General features: G+C 39.9%; 2 protein-coding genes across 3 annotated transcripts; one reads left to right on the top strand and one right to left on the bottom strand.

The window, feature by feature from the left end:
- The first annotated feature begins 34 nt into the window (after nt 1-34).
- LOC132255750 (molybdenum cofactor synthesis protein cinnamon) lies at nt 35-3672 on the top strand. Its single transcript, XM_059751896.1, has 4 exons — nt 35-103; nt 164-754; nt 1367-2391; nt 2454-3672. The coding sequence occupies exons 1-4, from the start codon at nt 73-75 to the stop codon at nt 2592-2594; spliced, it is 1788 nt and encodes a 595-aa protein (XP_059607879.1). The 5' UTR covers nt 35-72; the 3' UTR covers nt 2595-3672.
- A 327-nt stretch (nt 3673-3999) lies between these two features.
- Nucleotides 4000-13846, bottom strand: LOC132255635 (dopamine D2-like receptor). 2 transcript variants are annotated; one of them, XM_059751738.1, is made up of 10 exons: nt 13131-13846; nt 9074-9770; nt 7554-7744; nt 6713-6822; nt 6007-6471; nt 5458-5544; nt 5181-5399; nt 4984-5118; nt 4437-4537; nt 4000-4365 (listed from the first exon to the last, which is right to left on the bottom strand). In XM_059751738.1, the coding sequence occupies exons 2-10, from the start codon at nt 9453-9455 to the stop codon at nt 4151-4153; spliced, it is 1905 nt and encodes a 634-aa protein (XP_059607721.1). In that variant the 5' UTR covers nt 9456-9770; nt 13131-13846; the 3' UTR covers nt 4000-4150. The 2 variants fall into 2 exon arrangements, with proteins under 2 accessions (XP_059607721.1, XP_059607722.1); XM_059751739.1 differs by lacking the exon at nt 4984-5118.
- Between the last annotated feature and the right edge of the window lie 3529 nt (nt 13847-17375).

Genomic DNA, 17375 nt, shown 5'->3' with positions numbered 1-17375 from the left:
TTCCGAATCCGCTGAATTGACACAACCTCACATTTCGAGTGGTTGTGTTGCAATCTCGTGCTTCCCGAAACGATGTCTAAGCTGCATTTTGCTGTGATAACAGGTAAGAAAATCACTTCCTGGACATCTAAAGATGGGCAATGTACTGAAAAGTATCTTCTAGTGAGTGATACGTGCGCGGAAGATGCGAAACTCGATCGCAGCGGACCGGCCTTGAAGAACTTTCTAGAGACAAAATTTCCCAGTTGCTCAATCCACTGCCAAATCATCCCAGATGAGCAGGCAGTCATTGAGTCCCTTCTCAAAGCCTTGTCCGACATCAATTCCGTAAATGCTATCTTCACAACTGGCGGGACGGGCTTCGCCCCGCGTGATGTGACCCCGGAAGCCACGCGGAACGTCATTGAGAAAGAAGCTCCGCAATTATCTCAAGCGATGCTCATCGCCAGCTTGGCCGTCACGCCCATGGCTTCCCTCTCGAGGGCTGTGTGTGGAGTGCGAAAAGCCACGTTGATTGTCAACCTTCCGGGCAGCCCAAAAGCTGTCCGGGAGTGCCTGGAGGCTATTTATCCGGCGCTGCCGCACGCGATCAGTCTGCTAAGAGGAGACTCCAAGGCTGTGGCCACAGCTCACAAGGAGCTCCAGATGGGAAAGTGCGATTGCTCAGGAGGAGCAACGTCTGAGCGAGGCTCAAAATTCCCTATGATGGAGCTCAAGGATGCCCTGGAAGAGGTCTTCAGAGCCACAGAATCATGTGAGTTAACGGCTTTTATTTCAAATCCGCTGAATATGTGCTGAGAAAAAAGCTTTTCGGAGCATTTCGGAGGGTCTTTCGGGAAGCCGGCGAATTTCTCTGCCATTTCGGTCAGGGTGTCTTCAGTGAGTAGATCGTAGTAAAGCTTGCTCTCGATTTTCCCTGGGAAAATCGGTTTATTTTACTTTGAAATGTAACCCAAAAGTTTCCTCAGTGTCCATAGAAGAGAAATTTGTATAAATTGTGGTGAATTTTGAGGTGTTAAAGCACTAAATGTGATGGCGTCAGTTTCAATGTAAGTTTTTACTGGATTCTTTTGGTATTCTTTGTTGCAAATTTATGCTGATTTCGCTAACTTTTGCGATAACTCAAGTTTCGCAAAGCAAGCAATATTTGGCTTGGATTTTTATATAAACAGATCCGTATAAATATAACCAGACATAAATACACAAGATACAAGGAATTCGACGAATTCGAACTCATTCCTTTTTCGAGAAAATCCACCTGAAATGGATGAGCAGTTTGAATTCCTGGAATATTGAGCTGTTAATACGACCTTTCCCTGAACTCTGCAGGTAGAAAGTGCCTGATTTTGGCTTCTATTCATTCCAGATCGCCAAAAGCCTACGACGATTGTCAGTCCTCTGTCTCTCCCGCCCTTCCGGGCGTCCATCAAGGATGGCTACGCCGTGAAGTCCTGCGGCGGCGGCGGAAGGAAGAAAGTGTTGGGCAACGTTGCTGCTGGCTTCGCTGCCATCGAAGAGGACTTCAGTCCTGATGCCTGCTTCAAGATCAACACTGGAGCGCCAGTGCCGACTTTTGCCGACGCTATTGTTCAGGTGGAGGACACGAAATTGTTAGAGACTGACGGAGATCAGGAGCAAGTGATAGAGATTCTGGTGGAGCCCACAGAGAATTGCGACATCCGACCGATTGGCTGTGATATTGTGCAAGGCGAGGAGCTTTTCCTCGCTCAACCGCCCTTCTGTGCTGCTAAAATCGCTCTGGCGGCTTCAGTGGGTCTCGCAGTGCCCCCAGAAGAGCCCATCAAGATCGCCATTATTTCCACGGGCGATGAATTGATTTCTACAGCGGAAGGAAAGCTCTCAAGCGGTCAGATTTACGACAGCAACACGCCGATGCTGAAGAAATTACTGGAGAACTTTGGCTTCCACGTGAACTCCACAATGATTGCTGGAGACACTTTTGACGGGCTCAAGGCTTCGGTGGAGCGTGCTTTTAAAGAAAACACACTCGTGATCTGCTCAGGTGGCGTTTCGATGGGCGACAAGGACTTTGTCAAGTCTGTCTTGAGAGATTTACGCTTCGAGATACGCTTTGGGCGTGTCAACATGAAGCCCGGAAAGCCCGTGACGTTTGCCGTGAGGAGAGATGGAGAGAAGAAGTTGTTCTTCGGACTGCCTGGGAATCCAGTGTCGACATTCGTCACATTCCATCTGCTGGTGCTGCCGATGCTGCGCTTCATCGCCAATCAGCCGCGACAGAAGTGTTGCTTGCCGGTTATCAAGATGAAACTGCTCAACGATCGAATCCCTCTCGATCCTCGGCCGGAGTTCATGAGAGCCTCCGTGAAGTCCATTGGCGGCGAATTGTGGGCGTCAGTGACGGGAAATCAGGTGTGTAGAGCAATCTTGTGAGGTAATTTCTTAGAGGCTTAATCGTTTGCCTGGGATTTCAGATAAGCAGCCGCCTGAAAAGTCTGATCGAAGCTGATGTGCTGCTGCATGTTCCTATGAAGGATGCCGGAAAGAGTTCAATTGCCAAAGGTGAAGTTTTGGACGTTACAATTCTAAAGCTAGATTTTATCTCAGGGTCTTAGTTAAGAGATGGGATTATTAATTCGAGGTTTCTCGCTTTTTACCCGTCAAAAAAAAACGCTATTTGCCAATACTTTGGGATCCAATTGGAAAGAAGACTTTTCAACACTTAATGCTACTGATTGTAGTCTTTTTGATCTTATTCGATGTTTTAATACATTGGTAAGATAATTGATTAATATTTGAAGTACTTTCTTGAAGAACTAGAAATGTATTTCTTCTGCACTTTTGTAACTGAAAAAAAAGAAGAAATTCAATTAATATCCGGCTCGAAGGACCAAATATTTTATTGGTTTTTTATACGAAATTAGAGATTTAATTAAAATTCCGGTTAGAAGGACCAAATATATATTGATCTATTATGATTGATAGTATTGGTGAAACTAATATGCTGCATTACAGCTTAATGTTAATGTTGTAGAAATCTAATTAAAATTCCGGTTAGAAGGACCAAACTATTATTCGTTCTTTTTTATGTGAATGTCCGCTGTCCTTTTGAATGACAAACGATATTCATATTTCGGTCAGATTGACCAATTTTTGTTATATATTCCTAAATGATTTTTAGAGAATCTAATTATAATCCGGGTCGAAGGACCAATGAATTATTGATTTACTTGTATTTAATATCAGCTGTGCTGATGTGGCAAATAGCGTTTCTTGGGCATATTTAGTTAACAAATAAAGGAAGGAAAATGTCACGTTTTTATATACATGTTAAAGTTTTGAATGAAAAAGGGAATGGGAATATCAAATAATTGAATGATAGCACATTCACTTTCTTACACTGTTTAAGGGAATGAACACTCGAAAAATGTTAAAACTATACTGTTTACTGTTTAGACTGTTTACAATTATACGTGGAGCCTTTGCAGTTCACAAAAAGCTAAAAATTGACTGATGTAATACATTTTTTAATAAAATTATTGTGTACAATTTTTACTTCTATGCGGAAACAAATCTATATCACAAATAAATTTTCATAGAATTTTTTTTTAACACAAATCAGATTATTCATACTGTATAATATGATGGTTAAAAAGCAGAAATGAAAATGTTTACCGAATAAATTAAAAAAAGGGAAGAATCTATGTTGTTCTATCTGCAGCATTTCAACTAAAAATTATATTGCGAGCAATACTTATTTGCTTATCGAATTTGGTTATGACCTGAAGGGCAAAGTAAGTATATTATTTATTTATTCTTATTACAAAGTGAATTATAATGTGAACTGTTAATTAAAATATGTTTACTTCACTCTATATTCACTTTCTTAATTTAAGAGATGCGTACAAACCTTTATCCAAAGCACGATTTCTTTGCTCCCAGAACCCGTCAACTTAATCCTCTGCAGGACTCCAAACACTTGAGTTTGCAACAGAGAAAAGACCATTTAAGCAATCGCTTTCATATGTTTCTTTTATTGAATGTCTCATTTTTTTTCTGCCACTTGTCAATTTTTATCGCTATCTTACCTTCATCATAATTCCAGATAATTTTGTTTGTCATTTTATTACTTGATTTTTTTTTTAATAGTTCTAAGATAGTTTTACAGAGGTTAATTCCCAATATGTATAATTTTCTTAAATGCTTTTCTAAATTCGGGATTAAAAACAGTGTAAATCACTGGGTTAACAAAACTATTCATATATCCCAACCATGTTGTGAGGATAAAAGCTGTGACTCCGGGTGAGCAGCTCAGGTCCAGCTTTGTACAGATGGCATCCATGATGTTGCATGTGAAAAATGGTACCCAGCAAATAAGGAAAACACCTGCGAAATTGCAAAAGAGAGAAATTGTTAGTTTGTGACAAAGAAGTCTTTATGATTGATTGCTGTACAACCTAAAACTATAGCCAGTGTTTTCGTGGCTTTTCTCTCCTTCTTGGCGGACGATTTCTCACGTTTCTTCTTGGAAGCTTTGTGGACCTTGTATATTGTGAACCTAAGAAGAACATTGACATTGTTTAATCTTCTCATATGCACACTGAATTCATGCTTTTATGTTTTTTGAGCTTAATTGAAAATTAAATTTTCACTAAGAACAGAAGAAACGAGAACAATGATGGGAATATTCAATTTGTGCCTTTTCACTGAATTATTATTCAATAGCTAATAAGATTGCATAAATTTATCATTTCAATTCAATGTGTCGATGATTTATGATTACTTTATAGTTTCCTAAGGATAATATTTTTTCAAGTCTTTTGCAAATTTTCATGATTTATCTGGTGACTTGAATGCTCTAACAATTATTGTGTTTTCCTTCTGTTGCCTTTCCGGATTTAAATCTACAACGAAGAATTTAATTTCTCTTGGGCAATTTCTACGTTTGGTTTAAAGGGCAAATGGGATAAAATCAAGAGATCTTAAGGTCTACTGGAATACTACCTAGATGCTTGTGAGTTTTTGTTCTCCTTCCTGGAGCCGCCGGATGAGATGGTCGATAGGGTGGAACTGTGCCGTGCAAGTGTTATTGCCTCTTGGAAGCCTCTCTTGTCGAAGGGCATGGGTTTAACGGTCACACTACGGGGCGTCGGTTAGGTTAGCAAATGTGCAAAAAGGGGCTACAAACTACTCAATCTTACTTCAGCTGCTCGGACTTTGACGACTTGCTGCCTCCCTTGAGATCGTTTCCTGACGTCACATTGCGATTGATGAGAATGCTGCCGATGGCGAGTTCGGAGGTGCATGGCGGAGCCACCATGATTTCATCCGTGGGATGGGGCGCCGCCTTGGGCGAGTAGCGCCCCTCGTGCTTCCCATTGCCCTCGTTGGCCGTGGGCGAGGAGATCTGTGCCATGACGCTAAAAAGGACGAGAAAGAGTTGAGAAAAGTGTGTCACCTCATCACGCAGTGTCTTACTTTCCAGCCTCCTCAACCACTGTGGCCAGGATGAATTCCGTGGATTTATCATTGACAATGACATGACAATCATCAACGTCCGGTGATCTGAAACAAAATGCCGTATCGATTAGGGGAAAACCGGGAAAATTTAAATATGTGGTTAGCTTTGGAGAGCAATTCTCAGTGCTTTTTTTTCCTACTTTTCCATTCGCAAATAGACCACATTTTCCCATATATGAAAAATGAAAGTGAGAGGCAAATTGACGGGTAAATATTCAATGTACTGCGGTGGCAACAAATTTGTTTTTATTGCTGCATTTGTTGGTTTTTCTACTGCACGACTTGGCAAAAATACACAAACGCGAGGCGGAAAAATATTTCGAGTGAAAACACACCCCTTTCGGATCTTTACACTGCTCTCAATTGGAAATGAGTGTCCGTTTCAAGTCTCTGTCAGCGAATTTTCGCCCAAGCAATCTCAAGAATTCCCTTGACTTGAGTGTTGAGGAAACCATCGAGACACTTCTTGCGCTGCGCTAAATTGAAATCCTCTCAGTGAAAACTCACCCAATGATGTCATCTTCCGCTTCTCCCGATCCTGACGCTGTATTCGTGAGTCTCTCCTCGTCTGCGATGGGATTAGATCCGTTCTTGCTGAGCATCGTCTCGGCAAACTTCCGCGTCTCCGCGATGTTCTCAATCACACTGCCGCCCGTCTCCAGGTCTGATATGTTCTGCTTTCGGGCCGCGCGCTGCTTTCGCGCTCGACATCGCAGTGCCTTGAAGATGTTCCAGTACAGGAACACCATGATGATGCACGGAATGTAGAAGCTACTCAGCGATGAGTACACGATGAAGTCGCTGTTGTAGAACACGCACAAGTCTGGCACGCGCTCGGGCGTGTTGTTGAGGCCCAGCACGATTGGGGACCCAATGGCCGCTGAAATGGCCCAGACTAGCAAGATGGTCAGGCTCACGCGGCCGTTATTGCGATGTTTCGCGTACTTGATCGGTTGCGTCACGGCGATGTATCTGCAGAGGACACGATTGAGATGTTAGTTTCACTGCTGCTCATGTCGCGATTACAATATTTTCTCAAGACTCCATTGCGGAAATCCGTAATAAATTCATTCTTCATCGTCAATTCATTAAGATTTCGAAGAGCTGATATTTCCTTCTGACTGTCCTCTTTAGGCAGCGCTTTGGCAACAGGTGCAGAGTCAACAAATCAGCGCCTTATAATCTAATGAATATGGAAGTACTGAAGCCTCACCTGTCAATGGATATTGCGACAAGATTGAAGATGGATGACGTTGAGCAAATTACGTCCATTGCTATATAAAAATCACACACAAAATTGGGCAGAGACCATGTTCCATTCACCTGTTGAGATGAGAAGAATTGCACGGAATTAGTGGGAGTTTTTCCGTGTGGGATTTTGCTGCAGTTGATAGAGAGGCAGAGACACTATCCCCGGGGCAGCTAATGCTATTATCCAGCTACACTGCAGCTCGTGCAAATTGTCCGGGAAAAAGCCGCGGGGAAAATTTGATTCTTTTGCAGAGGGAAAATTTGATGCTGCAGCGCAGAGTATTTGGCCAATTAACTCAATACAGAGCGAACTTTCTCCATTAATGCCGCGGCACATAGTATTAATTTGGATAAATATTTACTGGGTTTTTCGGGAGGCGGCGCAAAAGTTATTTCCCAGCAAAATAATAATTAATTTCCCAAACGACAGACTTTTAATCAACTCCCCCATGTTTTAGGCCCAAGCAGACATAATAACAGACCACTGCATGATTTCGGCGGTGAATTGCAGAGTTTGCAAAATTGGGGATGAAAAAAAAAACTGTCCGCAACATGAATATCAACATGATAATACACATAGGTTTTAGTGAAGTTGAGGGGAAAATCTTCTCTTAGTCGACGGAAGTGGAACAACATAATCTTACAACTCTGTGGCAACAGATTGTACGTTAAAGCTGTCCGGCACTTTATGCTAAAACTTAATAACAAATCTGCATGCTGACGATATACTGTCCTGCAGCGTAATGCAAATGTCTAAATTGACCGGAAGGTGGCAATGATTAGGGGCGGGATTTGCACTTTACCAATATGTATACACCAAATGGCATCACAACGACAGCTACAAGCAAGTCCGCTATTGCTAGAGATACGATAAAGTAGTTGGTCACAGTTTGCAGCGTCCTCTCGCGGCACACCGACATGATGACGAGGACATTTCCAAAAAGCGTAAAAAACGGGAAGAGGATGAGAAGGAGGGCCCAGTAGTTGTATTCAACTGCAAAGAGAAGAAAGCAAGAATTCACTCAACACTTCCTCAGCGACGTAAACTCTGTAATTTCAATTATTCCATCACCACAATATCCTGTTTCTAACTATAAAACTTTTGCTACTTCCGCAATATACGCAAAATTGACTGAAGGATGTTCTCTCAATGCCGGAAATTAACTCAATATGCAATTTTATCAAATATCGCTCAAAACCATACTTTTCAACAAGAGAATACAGAGAATTATGGAACAAATTTTATGAAATTTAATAAATGTTCATAGATTTCTCGAACTTGTGCGCAATTATACAATTTTGATGAATTTGACATAACTCTTTTGAATCCTGCTTTAATTGCAATATAAATAGTAGCAATAATGTCATTATGAGTTAACTAATATTTATGTCCTTGTTGTGTTGCAGAAATTCATTTCAACACGAGAACATTGAAATTGCCTTTTCCCTTTTGCCAAGTTTCTAATCAACATAGTGTAAAGTCTAGTGAATGAATGCAAACATTTACTGTGGAATTCAGGGACTTCACGTGTTCCAGCTTCCCTTCATTATGTTACCTGTCGAAAGTCCATTCAACTGTGAATTCAAGAGAATTTGTGAATAGCTTTTCACATCAAATGATATTCAATGCTGAATAAAAGAAAACACGTGAAAATGGTTTAAAAAAAAACAGACTTTCCCGGAATTAAGTTACAGTATTCAGAATGATATGCCAGCCACAGTAAATCAGGATAATGAGGAGAACTAAATATAGAAGCTTCGGGATTAAATATTGTAAAACATAAGTTATTAGCGTTATTACAATTTTTCACTGATTGCGGTGAATGTTGCAATTTCACTCACATTTCACTGCATTGCCTGCAGTTGACAATGTTGTTATGGTGATGTACAGATGAGCATGCAATTACCGTGCGTACAGAGGAAGAATTGCTTTCTATCAAAGCCCTTGTAATGCATTTAATGAACAAATTCTAGATGACAAAGACTTGAAAGCTCATCCCTCTTGACTTTATAGTGAAATGTGTGGCTTCTTTGTGTTATTCTCCGGTGTAATTATGCTTTAAGTTCTGACATACAATATGTATTTAATTAGTTAAAATGATTACGATGGCAAATATATGCAAAATGGATGGTTTACCAATGTTGCATTCATAAATGCATGTGGCTGACAAATATTTCCCAATTTAATTTCAACAAAATTGAATCTGTCGCATTTAAATTGCCTCTTTGACTTATGACCTCGCGACCATATTCACTGATTAAAGCCTCTATGAGCCAATAAATCGTCCGAAATAATTACAATTGCATCTTCCAATAGCTTTACCTGGCGTGGTGATGGCGCACGTGGTGTTGAGCAATGAACAGTTGAGTGGAAAGTCAAAGTCGGTCCCGGTGAAGTTGTTGGCGCCCGCGAGATCCTCATCGGTGCCATTGTAGTTGTAGAAGTACTCGCCGAACTCCTCCAGCAGCAGCATGAAGTTCGTGCCCGTGTCGAAGCTCTGCTCGTACTTGTGGTACTTCCCGTTGCCGGATGTCTCATAGAACAGGACCCAGGTGCGGTTGGCCTCGCGCGGGTTCGCGGCCGCGGCCGCCTCGGACGTCAGGACGGCGTCTATGACGTTTGATGTGTTCGTCCTGGTGGCGTTCTCAGCCAGAAGCCGCCCATGGCCCGCCGCTTGCGTGCCGTTGAAGGGTGGGCTCGTCATCTCGACTTCACTTGTTCTTGCTCACTTCCTCTGGCGCACACTGATTGAATTTCCCGCCTCTGCTCTCAGCACAATCTTATTTCCTAATTCCCTGCTGTATAATATTTTGAGCGAAGGTTGTGCCTCTCAATATTCACATTAAAGATATATATCTTATATATTTCTTATCTAATTTTGCATTGTTGCCTTTGCTTTGGAAAATACTGATGAAGCTTCTGGATGTCCTTAACACCGCTACACATTGTTATCCTTATGGAGTGAGACGTGCCGACAGATGGCACTGTTCGTGATTCTAATTTCCTGTTGATGATTAATCTGCAAAGAGGCAAAAGTGCCCTATTAGACACACTTTATGATTACACACAGCAAAAGGAACACACAAGAGATGGAAAGTAAAGGGAAATATGCATTATTTTCAAGTCGTTTAACCTCAACAACCACATTTACAATGAATAAAAACTTTCAAATTTGAATTGAAAGTTGGTGAAAAAAATCCATGAATTGCGCAAAAGTTGTCTTCATTTCTCCAAATTATCCCTCATTGTTTCTCCTTTTTTTTCTCACGAAGCTCCCAACTTTTAACCTTATCAACTTTCCCGATTAAATCCACGCGAAGAAGTTGTCTAATTTTTTTTCCTCTCCTTTTGCCACCTGAAACTTAACTTTATTTTCCCATCTCCGGGTGGCTCATGATTCACACCGTGAGCTTCATCTCATGCCTGAAATGCACAGACGAAGGTGTCTCGAAGGCGATTCTCAGACGGTTTTTTCTCCATCACACACTTTTCGAAGGGAAAAAGGTATGAAATACACTTTCAAGGATATCACACGCTAAGGAACTTCTTGACGTGAAGATTTAAGATTGCGCAGACTTTTAGGATTCTATTGGGTGTTTTTCCAAATCAGTCTCTCTTGCTCAACTTTCTTGTCTTTTGCATGTTGTTTACAAACGAGTGACCCAAAATGTGACGGAGCGTGATTTAAGGAGGATAAATAGCACTTTTGGTTCCTTGATTTGTCGCGCCTTCCATGAAAAAGTGTTGAATTCTATAGAATATAATTTCTATTTAATTTCTTCTCATTGCTGTTCTTAGAACTAATTATTTGGCTGCTATCCAATTTCATTTGCCACCACAGAGAACAATTTTCTGATAAAATCAGATTGCAAAATAATCAATATGATATGTTTTAAAGATATTACAAACTGGGAAAAACTTTGACAAGTTTCTCTCAAGTTAAAATTCGAAATCTCTTCTTTTTTCCTAGTTTAATTAGATATCAAAGATAAATATGAAAAGCAAGAGAAAAATCCAAATATTGATCAAAGTTTTCCAAAGTTCATTTCATTTCTGAAATGCAAAATAGACGAGAGAAAACTTTAACACTTTGCTTTCCATCTTATTAAATCTCTTCTGAAATTGTGTTTTAATAGGGAAAAAAATATAGAGGAGAGCATTTAAATTCTATCTACATTTTCTGCGTTGTCAAATTCAAGTTTATGTGTTTATTGACTCAAGTTGTACAACTTCATTGGAGCCTTTTACAATGTCTCGCTCTCGAGAACCCTTTTGGCAAACACACGGCCAAGGCGCTGTAAACAGGTTTAGTCAAATAGAGGGTCTGCGATGGTCAGTAAATGGTGAAGGAACATGCGAAAACGGAGTCAACAAGAGAAGCCGACATTCTCGGGGAGTGATTAAAAATCCCCCCCGCTTCAGCCTTGGACTTGGGGTTAGAGTTGCAAGGTTGGGTCATTTGCAAGTGACCCCGAAGTCCCTTAATATGGGGCGTGAAAGTGCTTCGGCACCGACAGAAAGCCCAGGGTGTGTGTGATACTCTGCAATTAAAAATCAATTTCTCAGAATCACCTGAAGCGCCTTTTCCACCATTTGAGAAAGAAAAAGGAGAAAGCCCGGAGTCTTTTTGCTCTGGTAAAGAAGTATTAAATTTATTTTGCACTTCCATCGCGTGCTGGTGGGAAAGCGCCTCCTTCTCAGGATGATTTACAACTGAGAGCTCCTTCGATAAGTGTAATTGCCACTGTAATCGCCACCATTAGAATACAACATTCCCGCACATTTTCCAGCAATTATACACTCATTAGGATTTATTTGTTAATTTTTGGTCGACGCTCGACTCACTCTTGGTTGGCAAATTGAGACATTATATCAATATTTACTCCCTCTTTTAGCGGTGGGAAAACTTTCTTCCCAATTTCCCACCGCAATTGCTCAGAAATTTTCCCAACCAACGACTCTATTTCGAATTTATGAGGATCGTTGCGGGATTATTTGGCAGTGTGCTGAAGCCCGGATTTCGGCTATTGTGTGTCTGCAGCTCTGGGTAAAATTGGGACAAGCTCAGTACCTCCATGGCTCTTTTATATGTGCTTAGAATTTCATTAGAATGCAGGCACATTCACATGGGGCTTTGTATTTCTCATTTCCTCCACTTCGTCTTTATCAGCACCCAACACTACAAAGTGCACTGTATATTTGCCTTTATTCAAATTGAACATCGTCGCTGTGGCTCTGCAATTTATCGTCCCAGATGGGCTGCCTTTTCTCCAAGTGCCACTTTCTTGGCCCAGCGTCTTCTACACTCAATTTCGCCATGGCATGCAACAGGCTCAATAAATCCTTATCTCGAGTCACTCATCCTCGGCCACGAGCTAGATAATTCCCGTCTTGGATATTCACCTACTTTGCCAAGCTCAAAATTCACTGACTTCACCCAGAAAAGTGTGTTTAAAGAAAATTTTTATGTCTTTAATTCGTGTCAGAAAGGAATGAGAATTATTCAATTCAAGAGTGGCAATAGAAATATCAGTTTTCCCCCAACAACGGCATCAATTATATTACCAAAATGTCCAAGAAAAAAAAATTCAAGACAGAAACGGTCGGGTTTTTTAATAAAGTGATGAAATACAATTAACAGAATACAAAAAAAAAATTCCATAATTGATTTCATAAAGTTGGCATGATAACTACAATCGGATTCCATTTAGTACTGTTTGAATTCAATTAAAAGTGACATGACAAAATCATAAATATTTTTTTAATAATAGAAATTGTATTCCTAAAATTTGGATTGAAAAAAATCATATATTTTTATTTATTTAATTATTGTATGGACAAATTTTGGCTGATTTTCATTTTGAATAAGCAATAAATACATTATAATGGAAAAATTTGCTTTCCTAATAATTTCTTGCATTTGTGTTATATTCAACGCACGTCTCTTCAGTTAAAATAATTATTCATCAAGTGTTTTTTTCTGTCACAAAAGTGAAATTAGAAGCAAAGAATATTTTATTCGGTGGGATTTTCGAGAGAATTTCTGAGAATGCAAATTGTTTCCTTTCATCTTTCTCTTTCTCATAATGAAATGCATTTAGGAAGGCTTTTTGTAGTCCCAAACGAAATGGTCAGAGTTTGGAATGCTTAATGAAAATCTAAATAGTGTGAATGAATTTAGAAAGGAGTTTTTATTCAACATTTTGTTTCAAATTATGTGTATCTTGAGATATGGTTTCCATGCAAACCCAAAATCCTTTATTCAATCATGAATAATTCTACGAAATTCCATCCACTTTGACTTCTGCATGAATTTCTAAGCTACAGAAAACTGAATTATCGTGCAGGAGAAGTGTTGAGAGACTGAATAAGCACTTACATTACCCCTTCTGCCACCGATGATAAGTTAATTTCGTGCTCTGGTAGACTTTTAATTCCTAATTTTCTCCGCAACGCGAAGCAGAAGAACGATAGAACATTTACTGACTTTTAAAGCATTAAGATTTCATTTATTTGAGTTACTACTTTTCCACGCTTTCTTTTGTGTGAAGACTTATCACAGTCACAATAGGAAGATTTTTCTCTCTTTTTTTCTCTTCACAATGATTTTTTTTTTCTCACTTCAATTCACTTTGCGAAAATTCCACCTTAATGTTTTATGTATAGAACTTTAAAAGCTCTCCTCCAGCGTGCTTGTGGATTATGGTTTACTTTAGCTTTTTGGTTGTTTTGGTGATTCCTCAAATTACATCCCGAAGATATTTTCCATTTCCTCTGCAACGCAGCCCGTCTTCAAAATAAGATTGTGTCTCTAAGCACACGAGACTTTAAGAATGTGCGATAAGCATCGACATTGAATGTCCACTTGATGCTGAAGATTGTAGCATTAAATTGTCGCCAGCATCCGCAATTTTGTTGCAAGTTTAAAATTCAATTATCACTTAATTTCTTTAATAAAATGTAATTTATAGCACTGAAGATTGTTGTAAGGAAAATCCACTTATTGGATGTGGTGAGTGACTGTGTGAGTGCAGCTTAGGATGCGGAGATCAATTTTGTACATTTGATATCTATCTTCCTCCAGCACTCCGTCCTTCTGCAAGAGTGTCCTGCAGAGTAGAAATGGAAGAAAATTGTGATGAGATAATCCTCGAGGCGTAACATATAATATATCAGCGATTTACTCCTATATATTAATATTTGCTATGTGGGAAAATCGGTCTCCATTTCCACTGTGCGCCTCCAAGTCAAAATGAACACCCAGTGAGAGATTTTATCTTCACCCACTCGCAAGTCTTGCACGGAGATTCATGTCAGACTCACAAGTGGATTGAACTGTGTCACACTTCTTTTTCATCATCATGTTTCGCCTTCTCCACAATCATCTTCACACTTCCCTCTCGCATGGTATCGCTTACATGGTTTAGCCAGAGATTGAGAGCCTCATGCTCGCCGAAACTCATGGATTTGGCAAAATTCTCATTTTGCCATGAATTTGACTGAGATTTTTTTTTTTAGAAAATGATATGGACAATTGACTTTTGATTGTGATCTGCAATGAAGCAAAGTCACGCAGCAATATCAAATTCAATAAACCTTCTTTCTTACATATTCACACTTGTATTCACATCACTTCATTGTATCTGTTGAGTTTTCCGCAGAGTTTTTGTAGAAGAATCGCTGAATTCTTTTTAGTTGATTTTTAACTATAATTAACAAAGTGATGATCATACAAAATTTGTGAGATAATCGACAAAGCTGAATCAAGAAGCTTAACTAAAATCTGTTCTGCTCTTAAGGCGTATAATTTGTATTCATCTGACAATCAATTTATCATGCCCAATCACTGATCATCCAATCTTTCTGGCAAACAATTCATTAGACGTTAATGGTCTGCCACAGTCTATCCCAGAGCGGTTCTGGGTGGGATGAAATCTGCATAACCCAGAACCCGTGGCAGACAATCTGCGTATGAGTATTAGTTGAGTTAAGCCTTCAGCTTACCCTCGAACACGTGTTAGATAACTTTCGGCATCCCGAATGACACATTAAATTGTTGTTTACTGCAAAGTCTTAAAGGCTTTCGCCGGGAGTATTGTCATCTCACGCGGAACAGTTAGAGTAATGGTGAAAGTTTTGAGCAGCGCCCTGTTAGGGTAATTTTTCACCAAATGTCTCACCTAATGTCTTAATGGTCGGCCCCGGAAAAAGGGTATACACTTTTCACACGTCACGTGCGGCTCCTTCCCTCAGGGAGGAAATCTGTGGTGAAAATTGATTCGATTCGCGGTGGATTTGGAAAGTTGTGCCTCTCTAATGCTTCACCAACTGATATATGCCTTGCCCCTGGCCTCGGGAATTGAGAAAGGGAGACCGAGAGAAAGAGAGAGAGAGAGAGAGAGAAAGGTCGTGTGGCAAGGCTGAAAATTTGGCCCATTTTCTTTTGAACTCCCCCAACATAAGACGATGATCCTGAAGTAATCTCAGCCCATTTCCACGGCACTCCAAAAGGAATTGCCTCAAGGATGTCACTGGGAACACATCCCTCAATTGACTCAATGCGGATTTCCACTGAGACTTTGCAAGGTGTGTTAGGGAGGATAATTTGAGAGATCAAAACGCTGTTCGCAAATTGCGAGGGAACCGCCGGAAAGCCCAACCATTCGGCAATTCCTCCACTTGTTTCGTTTGCAACTCACGCAAACTACATACAACCAATAAAAAGCATAATATACATATTGAACGAGATTTTTTCATGCCTCCACGTATGTCGAATATGTGTATAAAAGTTTTATAGAATTGCCACCCCGGCGCCCAACCCAAAAACCGAGACTCTGGCTGTGCGTGAAATATACTGTCACACATTGAAAATAAAGATTTCCTCAGTAAGCACATCAGTGCTGGAATTGGAGAGACGTTCTCGGCAATAAAATAATTTACCTGAAATATTTACACACTATGCAAAGCATTCGGGTCCGTTAAAGTTTTATGAGCTCCTCAAGTACCATCACGCTGTATCGATTTTGCAAAATTCATATCGTCGGCAAATTTTCCATATTAATCGCAAACTTCAGCGAAAAAGGGGGAACGACATCAAAGAGCTTTTTCAGCATAGCACTCTGGTCGGGGGATTGAGACATTTTCAAATGCATCTTCGAATACAATTGCAAATATTCATATATATATTGCTTGGGACATAAACTTTCTGACTCATTCTTCTGAGTTATTCAAAACTTTCTCAATTAATAACATTTGCAATGTATTCAATGAATTTGTCGCAAAACTTGCATGTCATAGTGTTGCAATGCTTTTCTTCTGTGAAATTGCCATTTTCTCGTTGCAAAGCTTTTGAGTGAAAACATTGCAAAGACCATGGAATGAATCCACCCAGAATGGGATTCAAATAAAAGCGCATTCCTTCGCTACTTTACCTGCCGGAATTTCACCGTAAATTCAGTGGAAATTGTGCAAATCCATGGCTTTTCGCATCAAATGCTTGTCACCCAACATCTGGTAGAGAGAGAGAGTCAATTCATTGTGATTTAGGTTGGTTTAGCGCTTGAGTGGTTCTGCTATTTGTTTAATGTATTCCACGTCCAATATTGCGGGTCATATCGCACTTGTCAATTGACTTTAACTCATTTTATCAATAGACCATTTCACACACGAATAATCAATGACACAATTGCATACAGTCTGATTAGAGTTCGGCCCATAAAGCACTTTGCTTTTCCGGACGCGCTGCGGGAAAAAAAAACTTTGCAATCCTCAATGGCTTTTCGGGCGGGTGTTTTAAAATTCAAATCAGGCGCACCCAAAGTTTTGCTGGGCAAAAACTTTTTCCCCTGGGCTTTTCCCCCCATGTGGTGGAATCTGAGATATTTGCTGTGGCTGGCGAAAAGAAGTCAAATCATCTGAATTTGATCAGGGAGGAATTTGGGTCAGATGAGAAGTTATGGCGAAATTAGGGACAATTTGACGACTGTCAATGTGACAAAAAGTGGAAAGATTTACTAAATCTCATGTCTATCTCAACTTTAAATCATCACTTAACTCCGCAAACAGCAATCAAGATTTTTTTTCTTACAGAGACGAGTAATATTGATTGACAAAATTGAGTGTGTTCATGAGAATCCGTGCTATTGTTGCCACAACACTAAATTGTCTCCTCTTCGCATCATCTCTGCACTGTTGGCAATTTAGAGGGTCGCTTTCACTCCTTTGTTGCAAGTGATTTATTGATTAATACATTGAATGTAGTTTAACTATACAAAGACTCCTATTTTTTCCCACACTCGTGTTTTTCCGCAAAACATTGGCTACATTGTGAGCATAATGGATGAATGTGACCGTGTTCGTAACATTTGCCACATTCAGCTCTATTTTATTCATGTATTTTCTATGAATTAATTTTCAATGTGAAATATTGATTAAATTGTTGTAGTGTTAATCCATCATTTCACTTTATCCCCAGTGAAAAATGCAATTTGTGCGGAAAAGGGGAAAAGTGTTATGGGACACTTTAATCGGAAATTGTGGTGAAATCAAATATATTTTCCGTTCGCATGTGTGAACTTTCACAGATGGTGACGCTTCTGCTGATGAGATATTAGACAAATTCCGT

Source organism: Phlebotomus argentipes, unplaced genomic scaffold (genome assembly GCF_947086385.1).
Source record: "Phlebotomus argentipes unplaced genomic scaffold, Phlebotomus argentipes genome assembly contig_5, whole genome shotgun sequence".
Lineage (NCBI taxonomy): Eukaryota > Metazoa > Arthropoda > Insecta > Diptera > Psychodidae > Phlebotomus > Phlebotomus argentipes.
Note: the sequence above shows the minus strand (reverse complement) of the source record. Positions and strands in the feature narration are given on the sequence as shown.

Coding starts and splice junctions, on each gene's coding strand:
- LOC132255750 (XM_059751896.1), top strand. CDS start 73: ATGTCTAAGCTGCATTTTGCTGTGATAACAG. Junction 755..1,366: donor CTTCAGAGCCACAGAATCAT/GTGAGTTAACGG, acceptor TATTCATTCCAG/ATCGCCAAAAGCCTACGACG. Junction 2,392..2,453: donor CGTCAGTGACGGGAAATCAG/GTGTGTAGAGCA, acceptor CTGGGATTTCAG/ATAAGCAGCCGCCTGAAAAG.
- LOC132255635 (XM_059751738.1), bottom strand. CDS start 9,455: ATGACGAGCCCACCCTTCAACGGCACGCAAGCGGCGGGCCATGGGCGG. Junction 7,745..9,073: donor GTGCGCCATCACCACGCCAG/GTAAAGCTATTG, acceptor TTCTCTTTGCAG/TTGAATACAACTACTGGGCC. Junction 5,400..5,457: donor GTGGTTGAGGAGGCTGGAAA/GTAAGACACTGC, acceptor CGTCCTTTTTAG/CGTCATGGCACAGATCTCCT.